This window comes from Echinops telfairi, unplaced genomic scaffold, assembly GCF_000313985.2.
Source record: "Echinops telfairi isolate 266 unplaced genomic scaffold, ASM31398v2 ScPeMD7_7466;HRSCAF=8504, whole genome shotgun sequence".
In the NCBI taxonomy this organism is placed as follows: Eukaryota; Metazoa; Chordata; class Mammalia; order Afrosoricida; family Tenrecidae; genus Echinops; species Echinops telfairi.
The window spans coordinates 492,875-503,538 of NW_022111366.1; the positions used below are offsets into that span (position 1 = coordinate 492,875).

General features: G+C 48.3%; 1 protein-coding gene across 1 annotated transcript in view; it reads left to right on the forward strand.

Annotated features, from left to right (window-relative positions):
- The window catches only part of RNF115 (ring finger protein 115), a 29,998-nt gene that overhangs the window by 16,698 nt on the left and 2,636 nt on the right, over positions 1-10,664 (forward strand). Inside the window, exons 5-7 of the mRNA XM_045283706.1 lie at positions 4,566-4,637; positions 6,958-7,030; positions 9,412-9,505. Of these exons, the coding sequence (XP_045139641.1) occupies positions 4,566-4,637; positions 6,958-7,030; positions 9,412-9,505 (239 nt within the window). The remainder of the gene's footprint in view (positions 1-4,565; positions 4,638-6,957; positions 7,031-9,411; positions 9,506-10,664) is intronic.

Sequence of the window (10,664 nt, forward strand, 5' to 3'; positions counted from 1 at the left end):
AAAAAAAACAACCAAACAAAAACCTTCTAATTTTAAAAAATCTCTCATTTATACCAAGATCTTTTTCATTGATAAAAAACTTGCTCTGGAATCTCATGTAGTCAATTTCAAGCATAAAAATAAATGTAAAAATGTTCATGAAGAAAAAAACAAGCTAAAGTGAAGATTCTTCGCATCTAGTACCAGTTAATAACTAATGTAAACTTAAGGGTTATAAAACTAATGATACAGGTCTATGGCCAACATTCTTACTAATGTTTCAGATGAATACAGGTGATTTATTTGTTTATCAGAATTTCAGAAGGCAATGAAAGGGATATCAAATATATTGTATGCCATTAGGATTCAGAAAGATCTCAACAAATTAGAGTAGTGGGCAGTGAAATGTGATAGGAATAAATGTGGAGCCATCTGACTACAAACCATTCATACAACAAATGTGTCTCCTGTCTTTTATGCATGGGCATTGTCCTGGGCACTGGGGATGTAGTGATTAGCACAACAGATAGTAGACCCTGATTTTGTGAATCCCATTTAGTAGGAATAATGAATATTAATTTTTTAAAATGTTTGCTGTGTGCACGGTATTATGCTTCATGCTGTTCGAATCTGCTTAAAATAGTGTTCCATGAAGCTCATGAAGGATGAGCGGAGACTCAAAAATAAAGGACCAGCCATTACTAAAGTCAGGCCTTGAACCCAGTAGTGTTTGAACCTAGAGCTGTGAGATGTCCAATTCGACAATCACTAATCACATGCAGCAGTATCAGTTCAAATGTCAAATTACTAAAATGAAATAAAATTAGATTCTAATTAACTTTCCTCATTAACGCTAGCCACATTTCACGCGCTCAGGAGCCACCTGTAGTTAGTTGCTACCGTATTTGCCAGAGTGGAGTATAACCTTCCTGTCATGTCAACGTGGGGTGGAGACTGCTCCTTTTGAGTTTGTGCTTTCCTCCTCCCACACTTTGACTGAACCATTAACCTTTTCGTACCCTTGCTCTATTGTATATCTGTCTGCGCGTACATTATTTATCTTCAGTTTTGTGGATTTTCAAGTAAATTGCAGACAATCCTTCTTTAGACAAACTCAGGATATGGGAGACCCAATTCAGTGGGATTAGTCTATATAACAAATAACTGTTGCAACTGTTTCATAGCCTCTTGTTAATGTAATAGTCTGTGGGGCCCAGAAGTTAATCCACTGTCTTGTGTGCCAACTTCACTGCATGTAGTTTACTTTCTCTTCTTTACTTGATTTGAGCCACTTCTAAATCCTTACCCTCTGTGTACGGTTTCTCCCCCCTCCTACCCACCAAATTGCCACTTTGGGGTCCACTTTTCCTTGCTTTTTCACTGGCGGATGGTTCCCCCACTCACCTTCCCTGCATCAGTATTCACTTCACCCTCTGTTTCCTGAGACTGGGTGTTTTCTTGTTTTCTTCAAGGCCAGCCCCTGTACGCATGCTCCTGACCTTTCCTACCTATTTCCTGTGGGGTTTTGTTTCCTCCATTTTCTTCTCTACGCTTGTCTTTGCTCTGGTTTAATCTTTGCTGTGACCCTCTGGGAAACAAGACAGAAAAGCAGACCTCGTGCCTTAGAGGGGATTCTGACACACAGTGGCGCTGTAGAACTGCCCCCGGGTCGCCAAGGCCGTGCGTCTTTATGGCCGGTGGTTCAAACTGTCAACCTTTTCACTAACAGTTGAGCATTGAAACACTGCCCCACCAGGGCTCCTAACTTAAAGGAATTAATAGTTCTTAATGATTCTGGTGTATGAAGTTCCTCGACATAGAAACACCATGAAGGGGCCTTATCTGACTTCCTCTCAGTACACAAGGGAGAAGGTGAATCCAGTTTGACTCAAACCCAAGGCAGATATGCTTCTGTCCCCCGTCCTTCTTCTTCCTACTCTGACACCAACCTCGCCTGGGTCTCTGGCCTTCGCTCTGTCCCGTGGCTCCGTGCCGCAGCCTCTAGTGCCCCTGCTGTCAGCCTCTGCCCCTTCAGACAGAGATCGGGACCCGCTCCCCTGGCGGCTCTTCTCCGCATGGTCCTGGGATTTCTCTGGGCCCCTGCTTCTCAGGTGGCTCATTCTCACGTGGGGCAGGGGTGCTTTTGGTCTTCAGCAGAGCACACTCCCAAAAAACAAGAGGTGTGACCTGAGTCACCCTCTCCACTAAGGTGGAGACTGGGAGGACATCGCGCCTTCATCCTGTGACAGAGGACTCCCTCCGAGATGGGATTGCAACCACCGGCATCGAGGCTGGGATTTGTAATGCATCATGTAAGGGCGGATGGCTAGAAGGGGCTAGCTTAAGTAATTGACTACATCTCACTTAATTGGGACTTGGTCCTCCTTCTGCCCGAAGTGATTCTCTGTGGTTCCTCTTTCCTCCCTGTGGACTCTTGGTTCCAAGTTATCCTTTGTCTCCCATGAAAAGTTGCCCCTATTGTGCTGCATAGTGCCCCCAGCCTCCTTTTTGCCTGTAGGGTCTTGAGAACTCAAAGGTTTCTCTTCATTTTGTGCTCTCTGCCCTTTCGGCATAATCTGGCAGTGTTTCTTTTTAAATCCTTTAAGCCTCCAGTTAACCTTACGTTCACGCCATGAACCAAAAGCCATATTCACAACTATCTTTGAAATGATCTCTTCATTACCTTGGGCTTCTGTGGGGATTGCTGCTGTGCTTCTTAGAGACTAATTGTTTAAATGAGTGGCTCTTTGCTATACCATCTTAGTGCTTTCTGAGATTGTGACAATTTTATAGACACTCTTGTGGCTTCATCTTAAATCATGTTCTTGCTCTGGATTTGATCTTGGCTCAAGTCATTTCTCAATTTTAGTATCACCTACTATCTGAAGAGACTGGGAATTTTCAAAGTTTGTTTCAACTGAATTCCTTTTTATCTAATCCCCTCTCCTCTCATTTTATATGTGCCTTAAGGAACAGTTGGGGGCATCTTCAGCATTCTGACTAGCATTAACAAACCCAGGTCTACTGTCCAAGCTAGGGTAGACAGTAATGTTGTTGCTAAACACAACGCCACTGTAGGTCTAAGGATCCTTTCCCTTCAGTTTCCTATAAGATTTTTCTTTATTTCCCCCTTAGCATGCGCTTGTAATTTCCTAAAAAGTTTCTTCTCTTTCTTTGAGGGTGTCTAAATATTCTCCTCATAGTTCTTCCAGCTTCTGCCCACTTCTAGGTTCTGCAAACATGTTTTGTTGTTGCTGTAGCACCCACTTCCAGGATTGTCATCTACTCCTTGATGACAGTGAGGGAGTTGGACAGCCGCATGGGGCTGCCCCTGGAGTCAGGCAGTCTCCCAGCAAGCATGAAGGTGAAGGGACAGAGAGAGGGAGGATTGACAGGTTGCACTCTACCTCTGCATTGTTAAACGCAAGTTGACATAAAAAAAAAAGGCATAAAATCATCCAACTGCCGCACAGGGCATCTCTCAACTCTGCCCGCCCAACTAACTGCCATCAAGTCAGTGCCTGCTCTTGGCAGCCCTGCAGAACAGGGTAGACCTGCCCTTGTGGGTTTCTGTGACTATAACGTCGATGGGAGTGGGAGGCCTCATCTTTCTCCTGAGAGGCAGCTGGTGGTTTTGAACGACTGGATCTTGTGGTTAGCAGCCCATGGCATAGCCGCTAGGCCCCCAGGGATCCTAGGGACTATCTAATTGGATAGTATGAGCTGCTGCCAGGAGGTTAAAAGTCAGAACAGGTGAGCTAAGCTACATGCATTTTCTTTTGCTAAGGTCTTATCTCAATGTCCTTTGGGCAATAGAGGTCAACTAATTAGGATCACAAACCGAACATTTAAAATGTGCAAAGTGACAAATGCTAAGCATGTATGGGTGTTTGTGTTATAAGTTTGTGAAACACCTTTTGAGAGCTAATATTTAAAAACCCGCTGCTCTTGAATCAACTCCAACCCATAGTGACACTATGTGACACAGTTAAACTGCCCCACAGGGTCCCAGAAGCAGACTACGGCATCGTTTTCCCGTGGGCAGCTGGTAGGTTTGAATTGCCAACTTTGCGGTTTGCAGCTGAGTGTTTAACCACTGCGTCACCGTGGCGTGGTGCAATATGGCATAAAATAAAATCACCCAAAATCCTAAGAAGAGGAACGAACCTTTTCAGTGATGTCTCACACAGAGCAAGCCCGTCGTATAAAGCACATAGAAACAGAACTTCCCTCGAAGACACGCGGCCTAGGACCTCACTGCTCAGCGTGGCATCGCTCTCCGCCTCTCCTCCTGTCGGTGCCAGAGATCCCGGGAGCATAGCTTGGAACGGACACTCCACGTTACAGTGGCAGACCCTTTACCAGCCTCATCCACAGACAGCTTTTCACTGAGAAGCTAGCCAAGCTCGGGAAGATGGCCACAGAGCAAAGTAGCAAGCCACCAGTAGCCGACTGACTGCGATCTCCTGTGTGATCATGAAAAGCCATTGTGTTTGGGGGAAGTGCTGGTGATTGGCCTGGCAGGGATTTCTGTAGAAGGCTTTCATTCTTACCTTGTCATAGCTATTTTTTCCCTCCCCCTGCAGGATAATACAGCAGCTCTTTGCAGGATTCTTTGCAAACTCTGCAATTCCGAGATCCCCCCACCCTTTGTCCTGGTAAGTGTCCTTCAGTCTCGCTCTGGTACAGTAGCAGCTTGTTAGGTGCCGTCGTTCCTTGGCTACCTGCTCAGGTAGGAAGAGCGACCGAGGTGAGTATGCAGCTGTGACTGGCAGCCGGCTAGACTCAGTGTCTTTAGCTACTGCAGCCTAAATGCATCGGAATTTTATATTGTATTGTTGAAGGCTCGGGAGAGTCTTCCTGGCCCCGTAGGATGTCTGAGTACTTGATATGTCTGGTTCTGTTTATATTGAGGTGAGGAAGGAGATGGTCCCTGCCACGTTGGGCACCATATTTGTGGGTTTTCCCCGCTACACGATATGGGAAGATTTTCTTAAAATTTCTAAAATGGAAAACAGATTACACTTTCTTACTCATCAACACGGTTATGCTCCGAAGGCCAGGTCATTACTCGAAAACCAGCCATATGTAAAAGTGAAGGATGGCCACATCATCACCCCCCTACCCCGCCCTGTGAATGTCTCACTGGGCCACTTTTGAGGTTGCTTTACACTGCTGCCTCCCCTTCTCCCACCTCACCTCAGGAGGACTCAGCCCCCACCGCCACCTGTAGGGGAGGGCTGCCCAGTCTGCAGAGCCAGGGGAGGGGGCGAAAGTGTGACCTCCCCATCCCCATGCTCCCCTCCTTCTCATACCCTCTGTGTTTTCAGGATGGCCCCAACTCATGCACTCACTGCCTTATGTGGTTTTGTAGGGGACAAGGGGGGCTCCCTGTCTGTGAGTGGGAAGGCAGGGGTATTGGTTTACCCCACCAACCCCTCATCCTGGCTTCCCCTAGTGCTCACTGGGCCAGCCCTTCCTCTCACCACCCTCATCTCCCTATGAGAATCGACTGTCCTAGGCCATGGTGGCCACACCCAGCTTGTACCCGTGACCTTAAACTGCAGCTGCTAGTGATCCCATCCCTGCCTGGTTAGTGTCCACCAAGGAGAGGACATTGAGGACATGTTAGGGACTGCACAAGTGTCAGTCCCCTGACAAGGAGTCCTGTCTGAAGGCTCCTTTCGACTGTGGCCCTGCTTGTCCTTGCCATCCCTCGGTCCTGAGAGCTGGGACCAGACCCTAGGATCTTGTTTCTTCCACAGCCCCCAGGGTAGCCCACCCCAGGGCATCAGCTGCCACTGCCCCAGCCCCCATGGTACCCAGGACCTGCTAGGCACGCCCCCTCTAGTCCCACTCTGTACCACCTGGCACCCCATCAGCATCCCTTCTCCCTTCCTGGTGGTGAAGTACTGTGCTGTGTGAGCTTTCCTCTATGCGCACAGGGGGCCACCGAGCAGGGGCCCCATCAGGGACACCAGTCTCTATCGTGTGTGTCGTTAATGCGCTAAAGAGTTGAATTGTATATTTTTTGTGATGTGGTAAATGCGAGATGTCAGCTAATGAGATTGTCCATAAGGCAGCAGCAGTAGGTCATCTATTTTCTTTTTCCAAAGTAAAAAGGTTTGTTAGAAGAAACAAAAGTGGCAGACCTAGTATGACAGGGGTCACAGTGGCATTTGCTCTCTCGTTGGGAACATTACTTCGCACAGCTGACTCTGCTCAGAAGGCCCTTCACATGCCGTTTCCCCGAAAGTAAGACATCCCCTGAAAATAAGACCTACTTACAGTTTTGCCTCTCGCTGAAATATAAGGCATCCCCCTGAAAATAAGGCCCCCTGAAGCTACTGTAACTCTGGACTCTGGACCGTAGCGGCAGGCGCTGCTGCGCAGCCAGAGCAGACAGGAAGTGCAAGGTCTCTTTTAATAAAACAACAAACAATAAATGTGTACCGTATTCTTCTTCATGGAAAAATAAGACATCCCCTGAAAATAAGACCTAGTGCATCTTTGGGAGCAAAAATTAATATAAGACACTGTCTTATTGTCGGGGAAACGGTAGTTACTACTTTGTTTCCTTTCTCTGGTTGTCGGGCGGCTGTGAGTCAAGAATTGACTCAATGGCTGTGAGGTTTAGGGTTTTTTGGTTTGGGTTTTGTTTTCGAGTTTCTGAAAACATGTTCCAGCCATAGACGCGGGCCCCAGCAACACCGCAGAGACGTGCTGCCGCCCTTTGTACTTGCTTTCAGTTTTGACGCAGAGAGCCTACCAGGGCTGTTCTCTGCCGCAGGAACGAGGAGTTCTCTCTAGAAAGTAAATCCACATGAGAGTGTGAATCTCAAGGAATCTTTGCCCCTTGGCTGCAGAGGACGAATGCATTCACAGCGGTGAAGGAAGTGAGCTCCTCGGTCAGGTTGTCTGTGGTCTGAAGCAGAGCGTGGTCGCTGCCGCTGCTGACTGTCTGTCTCTCGGGTGTAGGTACGGGATGCTGCACTCCAACCCCGAGGACTACGCCTGGGGTCAGACGGAGCTGGATGCCATTGTAACTCAGGTGAGAGCTGCCCGTGCAGGGGGTTTGCTCCGTGGGCTCAGCGCGCCCAGGCCTCCCATTTTCTGGTGCTCATTTTTTAAATACCATTCACTCAGCTTTCCCTGGTACTTTGAGCCTTTGCGTTTCCATTTTCCTAAGGGATATATGATTTGGGGTCTATCAGCTCAGCATCCATGTGCCTCCTAGGCACTAAGGTCTTTATAGCAGAAAGGAGACGTCTCTTGAGAAACTTTATTGTAATTTTGGCCTCTTGTTTAAGGTGACCAGACGTCCCGCTTTTTAACAAAATTTCCCGCGTCCTGTGGCATTTTTAAAAAGTCCCGATTTTTGGAAAGAATGCACGACAAGTTTGAGTATACAGTTTTCGGCTGCCATGTGGCTATTTCGCCAGGATATGAGGTGTATCGATGGTGCCCCGCTTTACCAATGTTAAAATCTGGTCACCTTACTCTTGTTGCATCCTGTTAAAGAATTCCGTGCCTTCCTTCAAAAGGAGAGTGATCCTGATTACCAAGGAGAAACTGGACTGGTGTTACGTAATGGAGAGTCTTCGTGGGAGGAAGCAGGCTCTGCCAACGAGAGCCAAGTCAGGGAGGAAGCAGAGGGAAAGAAGGGGCAGAGAAGCTTCTCCGTGTCAAGGAGAATCCCTTCCATTGCTGTGTTCATTTTCATTGATGGTGTTGCATTCCCCTGGGGGTTGCTGAGAACAGCAAGTATGTTCATATCAGAGTTGTTATCCGTTAATTCCCCTATTGCTTTGGCTTACCTTATAAGGTGCCCCTGCCTAAGTCATGGGCTTTCCAGTTGCTTCATATGCATGTAAAGCTGGGCGGTGACCCAGGAAGACTGAGGGAGTCATGCCTTCGCACTGTGTTGGTCAAGAGCGTTGAGTGTGCCATGGACTGCCAGGAGGGTGAGCAGCCCAGTGGTGCTGCAGCTTATGCAGTGGGCTGCGAAGAACAAAGACTGTCGTTCACATCCACGGCAACTCTATGGGAGCACGAGGAGGCTGCCTGCTCCGGCAAAGATTGGTGGTCTTGGTAACCCCAAGGGGCAGCTCCCATCATCCTCTAGGGTGCCTATGAGTCGTGCGTGGTCGAGTAGAGCGTCCGTGAAAAAGAGGAAGACCCTCGGCCAAATGGGTTGACCAGAGATTGCAGTGATGGTCTCAAACAGCAACAGGTGTGAGGATGGTGTGTTACTGGGTAGGGTCGGTTCTGTTGATGGAGTCACTGGGAGTCAGGTCCAGCTTCATGGTACCTAACAACCACACGCTGTGTTCCATACGCCCATCCATTTCTTCCTTCCAACAGAGAGTAATTTTCTGACCAGTTAAACATTATTTTTATTAGGCTGTAGTTTTATTCATGACATCGCCAAATGCTGCTGAAGTTGCTTATGTCCTCAGGTGTGTCCTTGGTCAGTCTCTATCAGCTTAGACCAGTGTCAATTATGCGTGTTCTAGCAGCATGACTCATGCTTATAGCGATATAGAGGACAGACCAGAACTACTGCCCTTTTGGGTTTCTGAGGCCGTTATTTTTTACGAGGGCAGAAAAACCCATTTTCCTCCCAAGGAGCAGTTGGTGGTTTTGAACTGTTGACCCTTTGGTTAGCAGCCCACTGTTTAATCCATTACACCACCAGGGCTCCTTCAGATTTGACTCAATGGCAGTGGGTTTGCTTTTGGCTTTAGTGGCAGGAAAGGGGAAACCTGTGCCTCTTGGAACCTTGTGTACCCTTTCCATGAGCTCCACTGTTTTTTCTCAACTGGAGCATCACCCTTCCCCAGGGATATTGCGACAATCTGCTATTTGTTGCCTTCTGTGTTAGTCTGGGTAAACTAGGGAAACAAATCCACAGAAACTCAATATATAGATAAGAGAGAGTTTTATATGAAGGTAAGTGCACATCAAGAAAGCATCCTAACCCAGTGCTGTCCAAGCCCATAAGTCCAACATTAGTCCATATGTCCAACATCGATCTACAAAGTCCTCCTCCATCTCACAAAACACACGCAGTGACGCTGACTGCAGGAGGAAAGCCGAATCAGTGAGTGTGTAAGCATCTCAGTGCTGGCAGGGGTCTCCACACAGCTGCTCCAGCACCCAGGGCTGCATCAAGATAGGTCCATGTGGCTTCTCCTCAGGGATGTCTTGCAGGAAGTGAGCCTTGCCAGCTGAAGCAGGGAACTGGCTAAGGCAGCTGCACCCTGGTCCAACCATCAGAAAGCAAGAGACCTGAGAATTAGAAAGGCGAGGCTCACCGAGCCATTTATCCCTCCGCCCTTCAATTAACCCCACGTGTTTTTAGGCCAGGTTGGCACAATAAACCTTAACTGTCTCAGCTTCCTCAGTTGCTGCTTTTTATTTCTCTGGTAGCTTTTAGGACAACTGGAAAACACAGGGCCTCCCCCTGCGGATAAGGAAAAGATCTCATCTCTTCCAACAGTGACAGTGACTCAGGAACAAGTTGGTAGGTTCATTTTTATTCTTCATCTTCTGTCACCTTCTGATCTCCATTCAAAGCCCCAGCACCCGCCTGTACTAAGGCTCCTGAGGTGAAGCTATGCCATCCATGGATTTCTGAAGTCCCCTTGTTTAAAAGGATCTAATTACAGGAAGCAAAACTTGTCAAACATCACAGTGTGAGAGGTGGTGTCGAGCAGGTGACACAGACCTGAGAGGAAAGAGAAGAGGGGAAGGTCAGGAAGTTGTGGGCTTTTGCCCCTCTGCCGTTTGGCAGGGACTGCTGGGTGCATCAGACATCGAAGGTCTCTTAATTTACATGTGAGCATTGGTAAATTTAGTGATAGGGGACATTCTTTTGGACTGGAGGTGTTTCAACCCCTCTCCCCTGACCCCAACACACACGTTTAGAACCAGAGACAGTTCTAAAGACAAGCTGGGTGGGCTGTGTTAGAGAGGGCAGGGCAGGTCCTTCTGTTGAAGGAAAGTGTGACTACCCGCCCCATGGGCGTGGTGTCTGCGTTTGGCATCTGGTTTGGGGAGGAGTGGGAGGTATGACAGAGGATCCTGGGGGTTGTGCTGTTGAAGCACCTGACTGCGAACTGAACCGTGAGTGTGTGTGGGAGTCTGCTCTCAAAGTTTACAGCCTTGGAAACCGCTCTGCGGTGCTGGCAGGGATGCTATGAGGGGAATCAACTTGACAGCAGTGGGTTTTGTTTGGGACAGGGCCTGGGGGAGGGCTACCTAGGAAGGGTCTCAAAAGCAGGTAAAACGGAATCTTGTAGGGCCTCAAACAGAGGAGTGAGGGATGAATGTACCTGGTCTTCAGGAATGGGTAACCTGGAGGCAGCGTGTGAACTAGATTGGCTGGGGAGAGGGCAGTCGTAGGGATTTAGGGGGCGCTTGATTTACAGCCTGAGAACCCCCCAGGGCAGTTTTCCTCTGTCTTATGGGGTCTCTGTGGGTCAGAATCGGGTCCCAGACAGCATGGCAGCCGTCCAGGTGGAGGTCATGCTAGCAGAGCAAAGGGTGTCTCAGAAGGTCCTGTTGAACAAAGGCTTTCATCTGTGACTGTCTGGTTGCATGCAGAAAGGGAGAGGGTCCCAGAAAGCTGTCAGACTTTACTGCAGAGTAGCAGCCCAGGTGGCGCTCCCACCAACAGATCC